This window comes from Ursus americanus, chromosome 6 (genome assembly GCF_024610735.1).
Source record: "Ursus americanus isolate L20-20 chromosome 6, mUrsAme1.1.p, whole genome shotgun sequence".
NCBI classification, from domain to species: domain Eukaryota; kingdom Metazoa; phylum Chordata; class Mammalia; order Carnivora; family Ursidae; genus Ursus; species Ursus americanus.
The window spans coordinates 36,541,720-36,558,981 of NC_142132.1; the positions used below are offsets into that span (position 1 = coordinate 36,541,720).

The 17,262-nt window shown below is 56.4% G+C and overlaps 1 protein-coding gene across 1 annotated transcript in view; it reads left to right on the forward strand.

The window, feature by feature from the left end:
• Positions 1-5,740: 5,740 nt before the first annotated feature.
• Positions 5,741-17,262, forward strand: part of RET (ret proto-oncogene) — a 48,728-nt gene continuing 37,206 nt past the window's right edge. The window contains exon 1 of the mRNA XM_045810020.2: positions 5,741-6,013. Within this exon, the coding sequence (XP_045665976.1) occupies positions 5,941-6,013 (73 nt within the window). The 5' untranslated portion in view covers positions 5,741-5,940. The remainder of the gene's footprint in view (positions 6,014-17,262) is intronic.

Sequence of the window (17,262 nt, forward strand, 5' to 3'; positions counted from 1 at the left end):
GGCTGGCTGGGCTGCTTCTCCCTGTGCTTCAGCACCCTTCCCACAGAGCAGGCTTCCCTGCTGGGAGCTCGGCTCCGACCTCCCCGGCTCCGTGATTCTGCCCTCCTGTAGCACACTGCTACCTTGTCATCAGTTCTGTTCTGTTTTGTTTTCCATTTTTTTCCCCTTCTGGATCAGAGAAGCATCATCCATCTTATCTGAAGGCTTTGCTATTTTAGTCTTGAAACCAAAGGAGGAGTCGTAAATAAGTTTTGCCATGGTAAAGATAAGCTTAATTTTTCATTCGCCTCCAGCTAATAACTGATGGGGAGGTCCTCCTTCGCTTTCAGAAGCAAAAGGGAAAAGAAAAGGCTTCCTAGTGACAGGATAATTTGTCAGAAAGTTATGAGTGAGTACAAGCAGGCCTGTATAGGAAGTGTGTATTGAATAATATGACACACTGGCTTCTAATTGCTGCTGCCTTTCTGATCAATAATACATGTTTTCAAAAAGCCTTCTGTTTGCATTTACACAATGGACTGTAACTACTGCAAAGGATCCATTAAGACCTATTTTAAAAAGTGCATTCGTAAAAACTTGTCTAAATCTGCATTACAAGGCAGATTATGAAACTGCCTTGGGAGATGTTTTTTCTAAAAAGCATTCAGGCCACATTTGCTGGACTTGCCAGTTCAAGCTCCCTAGCATCTCTACGGCTTGCCTGTGAGCCAGGATGGCCCTTCTTGGCGTCCACGTGATGCAAGAGGCGGGCATTGTCAGGCCCAGGCCCCATCAGGCTCCAGCCGCCTCCAGCCTGTGGTGCCCCGGAGCTGGGGACTTGGTTGAGGTGGGGTGCAGGCATTAATTAACCCAGCACTCCCGAACATGTAATTACATCACCAGATAAGTGCGCCTGCGGCAAGAGGACTCTGGGGTTCCAGAGCTCTCTCTCCTTCCACTGAGAAGGCGGCCTGTCCTGCGGGGTGGGTGAGTGACAGGGGCCAGGCTCACGTGGGCCAGGCTCACGTTTGGCTGCCATCCCCATGTGGATGTGAATTGTTCCTTATGCAAGTGGGGAGCCAGGGCACAAAGAAGCAGACAGCTCGGGTTTAGGAAACACCTGCTTTCTGGGCTACCTTTACCATGTCCACTGACCTCTTTGGCCTCTCAGCCCCAGCTTCTAGAGCTGATGGGAACCAATGGTAACCATGACAGCTCATACTGACTGTGTGGGGATTCACTTGTCCTTGGACACCTGGGGGGAAGGAACTCTGCTCTCCCACCTCGGTCCAGAGACACTGGCAACATGCTGCTGGGAACATGCCGAGGTCATACAGACAAGGACACAACTCAGAGCCCACCTGCAACCTTCACACCACGCCAGAGCCCCACCTGGCCTACCACCTGGATGGCTCCCCGGACTTCAGAGGAGTCCTAGAAGAACAACAAGAAAAATGTCCATTTTCTGCTGAACCAGGAACAGTGCTGATCCTGTCAATGCTTCGTGTGGGTTTAGCTTCAGCGCTGCAAGGCAGTGAAGATATTCTTATTTTCAGAAGAACCTGAGGCCCCACCGATGAGCTAACCTGGTTCCCGTGCTGGTTGAAAGGAACGGAGAAGAGGTTCCTCTGAGAGGATGGGGGGGAGGGTGGTGGAGAAGGAGGAGGAAAGAACAGAGAAGGTAAGGGAGTAGGGGGAGGAAATTCAGAGAAGAAAAATAAGGCTGTTGAGGGCGCCCAAGGTAGGTTGAGTTGAGGTCAGGCCCTCTGGGTGGAGGTGAGCTACCTGGGGTCCGTATCTGTACCCGGGGGTCTGTATCTGGATGTGCATACAGATATGCAGGACCCAGTTGTTGCTGCCCCAGAGCCCTGGGCTCAGGCCTCAGGCGCCTGCTCCTTGTCAAGCCCAAGGGAGGGTCCTCTCACCAGCCAGACTGAGGCTCTGTCTGCAAATGCCAGCTATGGGTGGCAAGGCAGGCAGGTGGGGCCTGCACAGAGTAAGGTGAAGAGTGTCCCTGTACCGTATCCTATGAGCTCAATTGTGGTGTGTTGTGAGTGTGTTGTGGAGATAGCATGTTTGACATCAGGGTGGGTGAGTGGGGAGCCCTGCTCTGGGGCCCCTCAGAGCCAGCTGGTGGGCATTGGCTCTTTTTGCAGCTGTGCCTAGAAAAGGGCAAACTACGGAATGATAGTAGACCTGCCTCCATCTTGACACCCCACCGGGGCTGCAGAGTGTAGTGATAGGTATTATTATTACCCCCATTTACAGAAGGGAAACTGAGGCACTGAGCAGTTAGCTAAGAGCATGCACAGTCAGGCCCGGACTATGCTTCCAGCCACTGTAACACGTGCTTGCAGGAGGGACTGAGCCCCCTCCCATGCTCACTCTGACCACATCTGGCCCCCAGGCACGGCCTGAGAGGCCTCTGTCAGTAGTTCCAGGAACTGCTGCCTGGTCTTCCAGTGCCCCAAGGACTGGGCTGTGCTCCTGCCTCTGTTTCCCCTTCCCCACAAGGCCCCCCCAGGGCCAAGGTTTCCTGTCCCTGCACTCAGCCTCCACTGGTAACGCCTGGCATTCTCAGCTCCCCTGGACCTCCCTGAGTCCCCACAGTCACATGGGTCATGGTCACAGAGCATCCTGCCATCCTCCTACCCTCAGTAGCAGCTCCTCCCCACTTGAGCAAGGCTGTGCTGGCTGGGATCTGTCTCTGTGCTGGGCTTGACCCCCACCCTCCCTTCCCTTCCCTGTGCTGTGTTTTGAGGCCAGACCCAAGGGGCTCCAGGTAGGTCTCACCTGCTCAGAAGCAAAGAATGCAGCTGGTTAACATATGAGCTGCTGCCCACGGAGCACCTTATCTTGTGCGGGGGCAGGGCCTTGCAAACACTGTTCACTCCTCACAGCCACGGGGGGGGGGGGCACTATTTCTGCCCCCATTTTACACATGACAAAACTGAGGCTCAGAGAGGTAAAGTGATTTGTGCAGTGTTACATGACTATAAGTGGCAAAATACAAACTCAGGTCTGACTCACTTCAAAGCAGAATCTTGTGTCTGAATCTCTTGGGGCACTTTTTTTTAATGTGGATTTTTTCATGGAGGTGGGGACCAGGGATCTATGTATTGATAAAAGGTGCCCTGGTGATGATACTCCAAGGGGTCTGTGGGCAGCAGCAAGGAGCACCAACAACACTGTAATGCACCCCTTCCCCAGATCCCAGAGAGCCTCTCAGTGCCTGTGGGAGCCCATGCCCTTCAACACTGTGGTCTGTTGGGGCAAGAATGCTAACAGCCAACTCCTAAACATGGGCAAGATGATGCCATGATTTATTAAGCACTTACTGTGTGCCTGGCACTGAGTTGCACCCTCACATGCACTCTTCTTTTTATCCTCACTCTTCCTTCTGAGAGGGGGATGCTTACAGTTGGGGAAACTGAGGCTGAAAGAAAGATGACTTGGAGAAGCCAAGACAGGGAGCAGGAACATCCTGCAGACCCTTCCATGCAAATATCCCAGGGCTGCCCTGGGACAGAGAAGTGAGAAGGACTTCCTGGGGATCACAACCTGGCATCTTCGAATTCTACCCCAGCTTGGCCTCTGACCTCCCCTCGCAGGACCTCAGGGAGGCCACATCTATTTCCTCTCTGCTGAGTGAGGAAGCTCCTTCCTGCTGCTCTGATGTTAGGGAGTGTGAGCCATTGCCCAGGCCCCCACAGGACTGAGTCACTCCCCTCCCTGCAGTTCTCAGGCCCGCAGGCCAAGCCTTCACCTCCGCCCTCTACTGGACGCCGCTCTGGTCAGGTCCCCGGGCATGCAGTGGGAGAGGGTAAGAATGTCCATATATGTGAACACAGGCATATACACATATGTATATATGTGGGCATATGCGCATGTGTACAGGAGTATACATGTGAAGCCTCCCAGACCTTTTTCTAAGAGGGCAATGCCCCCAACATGGTGTCAGGTATGCACTCAAAACCCTCAAAGGTGGTGCTGGAGAGAGGGTGGAAGGGCCTGATGGCGTCCAAGCCTCAGCCCTTGAGATGCTCACACAGAGCATGCTCACCCAGATGTCCAGCCTGTCCAGTGTCAGCCACGGCCTGGCCAGGGTGGTCCCTGAGAGGTGCGGGGATGAGGCTGGGTGGAAGAACGGGCCAGGCCACCCCTCTTCCTTCTGCATTCTCCTGCCACGGGAGATTTGTAATGAAGAAATCCCCCCCAGCCCCTTCCTTCCTATTCAAGTCCCTTCCCTGGGCAGAGGCCTGAGTATACAGCCTTGATGGTCCTTATTAGCACCAGAAAGTACGGCTTGTCTGCACCCAAGGGAGCCCTCCCATGACAAACTCCAGCCCCATAAATCCAAAGACCCAGGGCCCTCATGGTGTATGGCAAGCAACACAAGGTCTGGTGGCCGCAGGGTGGCTCTCCTGAGCTGGCAGTGCTGTGCCCTGGCCTCCCGCCAGCAGGCCTGCTCTGGACATCTCTGCTGGCAGAACCCCCAGCCAGCTCCTGTCTTGGCAGCTCCTCCTGCCTGCGAGGGTGACTTCACTTTGACTTCATATCTGCAGAGGGATGTGCTCATCTCTTATTCAGCCCTGAAGAGGGCGGGGCTCTGCACAGCAGGAAGAAGAGACACTGAAGTAGGGGCGCCCCAGGACTGGAGCCCCGCACCCTCCCACCCCAAGGCTCCACGGACTTCTACTCCTCTTCACTTAAGTGGGAGCCAGACCTCAAAAGAGAGCTAGGGGTGGAAGGAGAACAGTGGACTTTTCCCACAGAGACCTAGAATCCAACTCCAACCTCACCCCAGGACCCCGCCATGTTAGGGGCCCAGAGTCTTAGTGTCCCCCTTCATAGGATTGGATGTTTTTATGGGCATCATTTATTTGGGCAAAAATTACATTATTTGGGGTTCCAGCTAGTTACTCTCCTACCCAGTCAGTCCACGTCCTAAGAGTTTTCCTTTAGGGAAAGGAGAACACTCAGCCTTCGAGCACCCCATTAGGCTCCCAGTGCCAGGCCTCCTTGAAGGCCTGTGCCAGTTTTCTGCTCCCATTGGTTGGGCCAGTCCTAAAGAGAGGGGGCTCACAAACTAGCCCCAGGAGACGTTACCCTGTCTCTCCGCGCGGCCGCGGACCTTGTAAGCCACGCGCCAGGCTCGCTCCAGGAGTGCGCAGAAAGCGCTCAGGCTCCCCTTCCGTCGCCCAGGCTCTTCCCCTCCTCCCGCCTCGGGCCCCTGGAGAGGCAGCGCTCCCACCGCGTCTCCCCCCTCTGAGAAATGGCGGAGGATGCGCTCCGCGCCGAGCCTGGAGGCGGGGCGCCCGCCTAGTCTCCTGGTCCGCTGGGGCGCACCCCTAGCCAGTCCGCCCAGACCCGGCAGCCCCGCGTCGTTTCCTTGCCCTCACCGGGCTGCCGGAAAGGGAGAAGCGCAGGGAGCGCGAGCGGACGCACGGGCTGAGGAAGAGTGGCTGGGCGTGCGGAGGTGCGCGAACTGGGGCTGCGGGAGACAGGCCCGCACCCCGGGTCCCGCACCTCGCTCCTATCCCACCCGGCCAGGCCGGCATCTCGCGTCCAGCACCCCTCTCCTCTCCGCGCGGGGCGGGATCCGCACTAGGCGCCCCCGGGGCCGGTACCCCGAGCTCCGCCCTTACCCCCGCACCCCGCCCGCACCCTGGCCCCGCCCGCCCCGCCCCCGCCCCGCCCCCCTCACCGCCCCGCCCCGCCCCTGCCCGCTCCTCCGGCGCAGCCCGCGCCCGCCCCGCCTCAGTCCCGCGACCAGAGCCAGGCGCGCAGCGGCTGAGAGCAGCCGGAGTCCGCGCCCCGACGCTCTGCGCCCCCAGTGTCCCCCGCGTCCGCCGCGTCCCGGGCGGGCATGGGGCGGCCAGGCTGAGCGCCGCACCCCGCCGCCGAGACCCCGGGCCCCAGCCTGCAGCCCTCTTGCCGCGGCCCCGGCGCGCACGGGCCATGGCGAAGGCGACGGCGACGGCCGGCGCCGCGGGGCTGCGGTTGCTGCTGCTGCTGCCGCTGCTCGGCGAAGGTGAGTCCTGCCGGGGGCCCGTGCCCGCAGCGGCCGGGGCGAAATTGGCGCCCGGCGCCGAGCGGCGGAGCGGACGCGCTCGGAAACGCCTTTCTCTAGGCGGCGGGCAGCGGGCTGCGCAATTGCCTGCCGCCCGGGCTGAGCCGGGAGCGAGGTGGGGCGTTAGACCCGCCGCCTCGAGGCCGGGGCTGGGCGGGTCTCCCGCCGGAACGCGTTGCGGGCCGGGCGGCCAGGGTCGGTGCCCAGGGCCTGAGCCGCAGAGGCGCGTCCCAGCCTCGTCGCTCCTCGCGCGGCAGCCGCGTCTTGGAGCGAACCAGACGGATCTTGTCGGCGTTTGGGCGCAGGTGGGAAGGCCGGGTGGGGTAGTCCCAGAAAGCCCGCGACTTGCGCGGGCAGTTCTGTCTCTGCAGATTGTTCCGTCCTGGTTTCCTTTCCTCGTTCCACGTCGGTGCGTTCCTCCTCCAGCGCGGATGCCCTGGCCCGCACAAGGGTGCGGAGGGGATCTGCTCTTTTATAAAAGGTTGTTTTTCCCTTGTGCGTTTTTGCCGCCCTAGTCTTTAAAAAACCGAAAAGCCCGTGGTTTCTGGGAGGCTGTCCTCGAGGGCTCAGACTGGCCCAGCGTAGCCGGCTGAGGGCCCGCCATGGCCAGAGTTCCAACAGGCAGCTTTAGAGTCGCACGCTGCGGCCAGGCAGGGCTACCCGAGGGTGCGGCCTTTGCCATCAGGAGACCGCTCTTGGCCAACCTTTACCAACCGCTTTTGACCATCTTAGAGTGGGGCAGGGCTGTGTGTAGCCCTCGGCCAGGCCAGCATCGGTGCTGGGAGGATTGGATGTGGCCTTACAAATGCTGTTCACCGTCCCCACCCCAAACTCAAGACAGAATGAAGCCTAAGGCCATAGAATCTTTGACCCCGTTGGCCATGCATTTTAGTTTCCCTCAAACCAGCCCTGACTTGATCTCCTCTTTCAGTGCTTACGAATGCACCAAGTTTCTCTTGGACAGGGAAGACTGCCCTCCCCGACTGCTTACAAAGGGCTTTCTCTCCCTGTGGCCTTTGGGAACAGGAGAAGCGGTGGTCCCCTGCCTCTAGCCCCTGGTCTTGCAGACTCTGGGTTCACAGACCTGCCCCAAGGCTTCGTTTGTGTGACTGGATCCTGGGTTTTCTCGGCAGATACTGAAGCCAGAATGGGTTCCCAGCCCATCATGGGGAGGACAGGGGAGAAGCCCTCCCGTTGCCCTGATAAGGAATGAGGGGGAGGGAGTCTGTTTCTGGTATTGGAACTCTGGGGTCACTGGGCTGCATGGGGAAGACCCCTAGGAGGCTGCAGTCAGGGCAGATGTAAACACAAACAACGTTTTGAGGATCTCTTGTAACTCTGAGTTGTAACTTTGTAGTTGTGGGTGTGTAGTCAGGTGTGAGCCGGAAGCTAGTGCTGGCTGGGCAGTCTCTGCCAGCCTCTGCAGCCTGCAGAGGATTTCTCCATGCTCTTCCACTGCCATTAGCTGAGCTGGGGTGCCCACCAGGCTTTAAGGGCTAGACTTTGGGGCCCAGGCTGCAAGGGTCAGCCTGTGGCACTTGGCATGAATGCAGGTGGCTTTTTTCACACCCCTGGCCCACAGAATTTGATGGCCAAAGACAGGCTCTCCAATCAGGAAAGCAAGCATCCCACCTTGCCCACCCCTCCCTTGGGATGACCAAGAAACCACAACTGGCATGTGCTGAGAGTGGAGAAATGGCCCTGCAGTACCCAGGAGGACACAACTGGGACCCTTGAAGAGGCAGCTGGGCACCCTGCGCTTGACGCAGCAACGGTGAAGCTGCTGAGCCTGGCTCTCATTGAACTGAACCAGACCGCCCCTCGTGAGCCCTACTGCTGCTCCAGGACCCACCCAGGCTGAGAGCAGCTCGGCATCTGCGCGCCCTCTTGTGGATGCAGCACTCCAGTGGCCGGGCCTCCTGCCCAGGGGACGCATAGGGTCTCTAGAGAACGAGACTTTCCCCGTTTGGCTAGACGATTCCCCAAGGCAGGAAGCTCTCTTCTGTGCTGGGGGACTGACAGGACGGAAGTAGGGAGGCGACCCAGATGAAGAGGCAGGGGCCTAGACCAGAGTGCAGAGGAAGGAACCCCCCTGCTTCAGAGCTGGCCAGGAAGGTGGGGACAGGGATGCCCAGAGCAAGACCATGGGACATAAACAGACGCCTGCAGCTTGTTCCCCCTCCGTGTGTGCACAGTGTCATAGTGTGTGACCTCATACACCTTCAGAAAAAGGTACCGACACAGACTCCTCTCCCACATCATGGTATCCATGTGTGGGCATGCATGTGTGCGCCAGCACACACACAGACACACACACACACACACACACACAGGGTCTCTCTTCCTCTCTCTCTCTCTCACACACACACACGGTCTCTCTCACACACACAGGGTCTCTCACTCTCTCTCACACACACACACATACACACATGGTCTCTCACACACACAGCGTCTCTCTCTCTCTCTCTCTCACACACACAGGGTCTCTCTCACATACACAGGGTCTCCCTTTCTCTCTCACACACACACACATTGTCTCCTTCCCTCTCTCTCTCACACACAGGGTCTCTCTCTCTCTCACACCCACACACAGGGTCTCTCTCCATCTCACACACACAGGGTCTCACTCTCTCTCTCATACACACACACACACACACACACACACACACACAGGGTCTCTCATTGTCTCTCTCTCACACACACACGGGGTCTCCCTCTCTCACACACACACACAGAGTCTCTCTCCCTCTCACACACACACAAGGTCTCTCTCTCTCTCTCTCTCTCACACACACACACACAGGGTCTCTCTTCCTCTCTCTCACACACACACACATACACAGGATCTCTCTCACACACACAGGGTCTCTCTCTCACACACACACAGGGTCTCTCACTCTGTCTCTCTCACACACACACACACAGTCTCTCTCACACACACTGCGTCTCTCTCTCTCTCTCTCACACACACACACACACACACACAGGGTCTCTCTCATATACACAGGGTCTCCCTCTCACTCACGCACACACACAGGGTCTCCCTCTCTCTCTCTCACACACACACAGGGTCTCTCTCTCTCTCACATCCACACACAGGGTCTCTCTACATCTCACACACACACACAGGGTCTCACTCTCTCTCTCTCTCTCTCTCTCATACACACACACACACACACATAGGGTCTCTCACTGTCTCTCTCTCTCTCTCCCACACACACACACACACACACACACACACACACACAGGGTCTCTCTCATATAGACAGGGTCTCCCTCTCACTCACGCACACACACAGGGTCTCCCTCTCTCTCTCTCACGCACACACACAGGGTCTCTCTCTCTCTCTCTCTCACATCCACACACAGGGTCTCTCTACATCTCACACACACACAGGGTCTCACTCTCTCTCTCTCTCTCATACACACACACACACACAGGGTCTCTCACTGTCTCTCTCTCACACACACACAAGGTCTCTCTCACACACACACACAAGGTCTCTCTCTCTCACACACACACACACACTCAGGGTCTCTCTCCCTCTCTCACACACACAGGTCTCTCTCTCTCTCACACACACCCACACACAGGGTCTCTCTCCATCTCACACACACACACATAGTGTCTCGCTCTCTCTCTTTCTCTTATACACACACACACACAATCTCTCCCTCTCTCTGTCTCTCTCTCTCTCACACACACACACAGACACACACACACGCACACACACTCACTCATACTCATAGCCGGTCCTCACAAGATACACTGCTGCCCTTGCTCAAGAATACGTGATCATGACACCTGTGGACACACACACATTCCCACAGTGAGTGAGGCTGGACCCCGCTCATACTCCACCCTCCCCCAGGGAACCCAGCCCCTTTCCCTGCCACTCACACATATTGGGTGCCCACATATATACATAGGGACACCTGCCCTTCACCGCCTCATACACTCAAGGACACGCCCATCAGCCCCAGGGATCCTAGAACCAGAGCTGGGGAATTTCCATCTAGGACTTTTTCTTAGAAGAGTTTCTGGCATATTGTTGCTCAACACAGATACAGCCACCTTTGTGGCATGGATGAACAGTTTGAGTCCCAGCTCTGGGGCTCTCCCAGGCTGACCCCTCACCCAGCACCATTTCTCTGACTCCTGCACTTCCTCAGCAGGCCTCACATCTCTTGTCTTCCTGGCCTGGCTTCTTGGGTCCCATTGTACTCAGCACCTGTGGCTTCAAGGAAGGACCTGCCCTCTCTCCCTGTGGACCCCCGGGACTTTCACTCCCTGGCACCAAAGAAGGGATGCCAGGCCCAGCCCTCTGCAGTGTGGCCTGGGCAGGCCACTTAGGCGTGGACCAGCAGATGTCAGAGCAGCCCCTGCTGGGAAGGCTGCCCCACCTACTTCTTACTTTCTTTTGGCCCCTCTCTCTCTTTGGCCAGGGACTGGGGGAAGACAAGTCCTGCTTCACCAGCTCACCTGGGTCTTGCCCTCTTTCTCCTCCACCCTAGTCTGCGTCCCTACTAAGCCCCTCTGACCTCTGGGGGCTGCTTGCGTCCCACACCACCTGCCCTCGGCCCCAACAGAGCCTAGCCTAATCAAGGTCACAGGGGATGGGCTAGCTGGTGGGCTCCTAAGGGTGGGGCCTACAAACAGAAAACAAATGGGCAAGTTCATTGAGCCCGTTGCTAAATTGCCTTTATTCTGCAGAATTGCTTTAGGGATAGCTAAGTAAATCACTGTTTCCTTGGTGGTGTGAAGAAAATGGGATGCATTCACCTAATGGGGAGCTAATGGCCTTTTAGCCAGGGGAAGAGAAAACTAATTAAAAATTATGGTAGCTGTTAAAATGGAGCCCAGGGTGCCAAGGGGAATGGAGGGCCCGGAAGCTGCGACCTCCCCTGAGACCTTACCCCTCTCTGTGACCTGAGAGAGGACTCCTCTGTCCTCTGGTCTTAACTGGATAAGGCTGATGTCAGCAGCAGCTACCCCAGGGAGCTCACAGCCTGCTGGTCCTCTGTTGAGCACTGCCTGTCTGCTAGCTTCCTGTAATCTCCCAAAACCCTGAGGGACATGGCCTTGGTTTCCCATTTCACAGATGAGGAAACTGTGCCCCACGTAGCCTGAGGACTACAGCCTGTGGAGAAGACTTGTGACTCCTCACCCCCCGCCCTGGCTTCCATCAAGTGCCTTCTCTGGGCCAGTGGTCGTGGGGACCGGGGATGCGGCTGCGGAGGGATCCTGGGAGGGGAAGATAGCCCTGAGCCTTCTCACCCACCAGTGACTCACATGATCAGGGCTCCAGCCTGGCCCAGCTCTGGGAGTGAAGTGTGGCACTGTGCTTGAAACAGGAGCTCTTCTGGGTCATGGCTGATTTCTTAGGTCAGACCATTGCTTTAGCTGATGGGTGGGAGTCTTACAGGTTTAGATACAGCCCCCAGGCATGGCCCTGGCATAGCCAGCTCCAGGAGAGGGGTGTGTGTACTCTTGTGTGGCAGGAGGAGGTCTGTTTGAGGGTGCAGCCTCTGCCTGGGGACCCAGCACCTGGCAGAAGCTACTGTGCTGGGGTAGGGTGGGGGTCGGGGCTTCAGAGGGCATGGGTGCAACTGGGTCTCCTTATCTAGGACAGGGCCCGCCTCCCCAGGGCTCCGGGGCAGACTGGGAGAAGAAAGCGCCCAACCAGGCACCAACCAGGAAAAACAGCAGAGTTGGAAAGGCACTGCCCTACCCTCCCAAGCAGTGCTTCCTTCCATCCTGTGGAATGGCTACATTTCTACTGTGGAATCCCCTCCCTCTTCCTGTGGGTGTAGGGGAAAACACTTCCTGGTGTGAGGGTAGTGCAGGGGCTCCTGACCTTGGCACACTCAGCTCAGGTCCCCATGTCCTCTTCCTTCTCCCTGTGTCCTCCCCTTCCTATGTCCTCCTTCTCCCTCTGTCCTCTTCCTCCTGGTAACCTCCTCCTCCTTGTGTCCTCCTCCTCTACCCACTGTCGTCCTCTCCATGTCCTCCCCTTCCTTTGTCCTCCTCCTCCCCATGTCTTCCTCTTCCCCATGTCCTATTCCTTCTCTCCATGTCTTTCTCTTCCTCCCATTCTCCCCCTCTTGCCCATGTCTTCCTCCTCCCAGTGTCCTGCTCCTCCCCATGCCCTCCTTCCCATGTCCTCTTCTCCTTCCCAGTGTCGTTGTCGTCCTCCTCCCTACGTCCTCCTCCTCCCCCGTCCTCCCCCCATGTCCTTCTCTTCATGTCCTCCTCCTCCCAGTGTCCTCCTCCCTCCTGTGTCCTTCTCTTCCTCCCTTTGTTCCCCCACCGCCTGTGTTTTCCTGTTCCCCATGTCCTTCTCCTCCTCTCTGTGTCTTCCTCCTCCTCCTCCCCATTTCTGCAATTGTTTCTCTGAGTGAGTGATTTAATAGTAACAATAACAGTAATAGTGATCCACAAATACTCTCCGAGGGACCATCTGCTACCTAGGGAGCTTCTCCAGGGCAGGGGATGCCCTTTGGAGACAACATAGGGCCCTTTGACTTCAGAACTGTCACTGTGCAGGGAGGGACAGGCAGTAAAAGAAGCACTAAGCCATCACTTCTCTCAAATGCTTGTGTGTGATTTCAGAGGAGGTGCTCAGCCGGAGGCAGGCTAAGGGGCAGTGTAGGAGAGGGCCTTGGGCAGCCAAGTGACCCTCCTGGCTGTGGGCTGCAATGTGATGATGACAGCAGGGGGTCACCTAGTCCCCCTGCCCATCTCCCTCCTATTCCCTCGCTCCCTGTCCTCATCCTCCTGTAGGTCTCTGAGGGCCCTCTTCCATGCTGTATGGGGTAGGGGTGCTTCAGCCTCTTGGAGCTGGGGCTTCAGTACAACTCAGAGAGGCCACATTGCTGGGAATGCCCAGGCCTCCCAGAGCCCACCTGGCTTTCCCTTCACCACCCCAGAGTGGCAATCCAGGCCTGGTGTTTGGGGGTTTAAGGAAGGCTGTGACTTTGGAGGCAGGGCTCCACCTCACCTCAGAAAACCTTAGCAGATGAGGCCATCTTTGGGCCAACACTCCAGGACATTTGGGAGCCCTGTAGCCTGGGCCTTCCTGCCCTCCCTCCTTGTCTAGTCTTCCTACTGTCCACCTTTCCTAAGCTCTGGGACCAGTCGAGGCGTGGGCTTCTGTCAAGCTCCGGCTTCACAGCTGTGTGTTTGTAGGAGCCTCTGGGACCTCCCTTTGTCCCTGAGGCTGGAGTCGTGAAGTCAGTGGGTCCCTGCCCTGTTCCCTCTGAGACTGTGGGCACAGAGGCAGTGGGACAAGAGGAGGCAGCAATGGGCCATTGTTCTCTCAGCTCCTCCCCCACTGGAGCTGATGCCCCTAGAAAATGAGGTTGTGGGGTAGGTGATGCCACCAGGACCTTGAGAAAGGCAGTGCATGCACCACCTGGGCCCCCAGGGAGAGCAGGTGGCCAGCCCCAAGCAAACACCTCTGTTTGCTTTTGCCTTGTGAGTGGCTCCACAAAGTACAGCAGCCTTGGCACCCCCACAGAAAGGTCACCTGTGCACCTGTGGGCTGGCTGGTTCAAGTTGTCCATGATAGTCTCAAAGCCCAGTGGGGCCAAGGCTGGGCCCAGTTCCAGGCCCAGCTCAGGGGAGATGCCTGTGCCCCTGTAGGCCCAGGTCCTGGGGCCCCAGCCCCCCTCCCAAGTTCAGGCGCTGGCAGCTGCCTCTCATTGCCATCTTGGGCCTTCGCCCCTATGTGACATGAGGTGCTGACGTTTGGGTTCTGCAGGGCCCAGGGCTCCAAGAAGCTCCTAGAAGGCAGCATGGCCCAGCGGGGGGACGTAAGGGAGTCAAAAGTGCTGAGCCCAGCCCCAAGCACCAGCCTAACCTGCCCTCTGATGGGCGACAGGGCTGTGCTGCTAAAATAAATCAGAAAGTCCCGAGCAGGGTACTAGCCTTCAAAGCTGGTTCCAGTGCCCCTGGGTGTCTATGCGAGCGCCAGCGAATTCCAGTGATTCTCTTTTCAAAAGGGGAAAAACAAAAATGTGATTTCCTAAAATGTAATTAATGGCCTAGAAAATGCTGGGGAAATGTGCCCTCTATGTGCCAGGACCTGAGGGTGGGGTGTGTGTGGGGGGGGTTGACTTGGAGGTGTACAGCATGACGGCAGGCATCGGAAAGAGTCTCGTGAGTTTGTTCCTTAAATTTCTCTTGCTGGTGAAACAAGCAAAGACACAGAAAGACAGAGCTGGGCTGGTCCTGGGTGGGTGCAGGTTTTCTCCTTGCCTGCTCCCCCATCCTGCCCTTCCGACATTGGCTGTGGGGCATCTGCTGCTTTCTCTCCTTTCTGGGGAGGAGAAAGGGTGGAGCCAGGGAGCAGGGCACTGTTCCAGCAGCCACTTAGCCCTGGAGGAGCCGCCCTCCATCTCCTCGCCAGTGGAAGCAGGGTTAACGTGCACTTAGCAGCGCGGGGACGCGCTTTGCCACCGGAGGGATGATCCTTGTCAGGTAGGCAATGCAGAGGGTGGTCTTCACAGGAGACTCATCCAGAAGGACCACAGACATGACTCCCCAGAGCCTTGAAGGGTCTTGAGTGAGAACCCATTCAAATAGTCTTTGCTTCCCTGCTTCCCACCCACTTGTATCTTTGAGGGCAGGTGAGACTGTACTTGGTAACAGAAGCTCCCACGGTCTCAGTGACTCAACTGCTGACAGTGCATCCCGCTAGCACTCCATGCCCAGCCACGCGCTCAGGGAGGGGCACAGAACCAGGGCCGGAGGGGCCCCCGGCACTCTGCCCATGTTCTGTGGGCTGGAATCCCATCGCATGGGCCTTCCCTCCTCAAGAGAGGCCCAGAGTACAAAGGAGAGCATGGCGGGTGGGAGGGCACACACGGGGCACCTGCGTACACCAGACTCACACCCCTGAGCACCACCTCTTCCACGTCTGGTCAGCACAGCCAGGGCCTGCACTGGGCCCAGGGACTGGGGAGGGAAGGGTGGCAGATAATTACAGTTCGCTTTTCTTGGTGAGGTTAAAATTCACATAACATGAAATCAGCCGTTGTAAGTGAACGATTCAGTGGCGTTTAGTACATTCACAGTGTTGCGTAGGTATTCCTGCTATGTAGTTCCAAAACATTTTCATCACCACAAAAGGAAACTGCAGCCACTAGGCATTGCCCCCTAAAGCCCCCACCCCCAGCCCATGGTAACCACCGCTCTGCGTCCTGTCCCTCTGGGTTTGTCCACTTCGGATATTTCATGTAAATGGACCTTTGTATCTGGCATCTTTCTCTTAGCATCATGTTTTCAAAGCGTGTGCACATCGTGGCATGTATCTGTATTTGATTTCCTCGTAAGGGTAATGTTCCGTTGGATGTAAATATCACATTTATTTACCCATTCACCTGCTGATGGACATTTAGATTGTTTCCCACTTTTTAGCTATTGTGAATAAAGCTGCTGTGAACATTCATGGACAAATGTCTGAGTCCCTGGTTTCAGTTCTCTTAGGGATGTACCTAGGAGTGGAATTGCTGGGTCATCTGGTAATTCTATTTTACTTTTTGAGGAATTACCAAATTGTTTTCCACAGCAGCTGAACCATTTTACGTTCCCACCAGCAGTATGTGAGAGTTCTGATTTTGCCACATCCTTGACAACACTAGTTATTTTCTGGATTTTTGTTTTGTTTTGTTTTAATTATAGCCAGAGTACTGGGTACAATTTCCTAATGATTAGTGACGTTGAACATCATTCACGTGCTCATTGGCCATTTGCATCTTCTTCGAGGAAATATCTATTCAGGTCCTTGGCCCATGTTTTAATTGGGTGGGGTGTCTTTTTGTTGTTGTGTTTACCTTGCTTTATCAAACCTCCACCAAATATTGCTGAGAAGCCGTTTTGTGTCGTTAGCATTTCATTGTGTCAATGACATTTCTGTGTCTGAGCCCCAGATCCCTTCTGAGGAGGACGTGGGTTCATCTGATGTTCAGTGGGGGAGGCTGAGTTACCATAACCCCACTGGGACCCTGAGGACCTTCTCTGAAGACCTGGACCCTGAAGCCATGTTAAGCTTGAATGCCCCAGAAGCAATGGCTTCACAACTTGTATGTGAGGTGCCCATGCCCAGGGATCACCTTGGGAAGAACCAGGGAAAGGAGGGGTGCCAGGAATCAGCAACCCACACAGCCCACCTGACAAGGCAGGACTCAGCAGCAGGGGAACCCAGGGCTGCCCTGTCTTGCTAAACCTCAGTCCTGACTCTAAAAATAACCAGGCAGATCCGGTATAAGTTGATTATCGTAATTGTAGCTATGTGATGTCATGCTGCCAGTCCCTTGAAGCCATTTTCCTAGGACAGCAGAGTGTACTGAGGCATTGCTCACCCTTCTACACAGAAGCTGCAGGAGTGCTGGGCAGCAGCATGGGGGTGGGCAGGCTTGACTGAGGAGGAGCGGGAAGGCTTCATGGGCCCCAGGCAGATCTGATTCCAAAGTAGGGGAGGGAGAATGGAGGGAGGAGAACAGAGAGCTGGCTTCCGTCAGCAGGTGCTCTGTACCTGGCCTGTCCTAGCCATGCTTCCAAGGAGGAGTTCCTGTCCTGGTTCATGTCTGGGAACAGACCAGGAGAGTCTGCATGCCAAGTTAGCCACACAGAGAGGCAGTGAAAGAGTGCGGGCTTGGACCCAGCTCTGCCCTTGTCTGTTTCATCGTGTTGCACTAAAAGCTCTCCTTTGGATCTAGGCTCATGTCTTTTTGCCTTATCATTGGTGGTCTAGGAAGACACCTGTGATTGTAATCCTGTTCCATCCCATGACCCACCCCCCCCCCCCACCGCAGAGACCACCTAGGTCAAAGCCCACCCCAGTTTCCATCATGCCCACCATCCTGCCGCTTGTCCCTGGTCAGGAAGTTCATTCTGCGACTGCTTCTGCACAGATATCCCACAGACTCGTCGGAGAATCAGAATTGAAAGGAGCCTTAGCATCGGATGCAATCTCGTCATTTTGTAGATGCGGAAACCGTGTCGATGGGGAAACTGTATAGATGGGGAAAGCCCTCGGTGTGCAGTGGGCGCTCAGGACTTGCCAACTTGTCTGGCCGCAGGTCCATGCTGTGGTGGAACCTGCCTCCCTCAGAGGCTTCCCCAGCTCTCTTCCTTCCACCCTCCCAGCAGAGCAGACCCTTAGGCCTTCTTTGAGGCCTCCCACTTCCCCAGAGAGAACCCATCT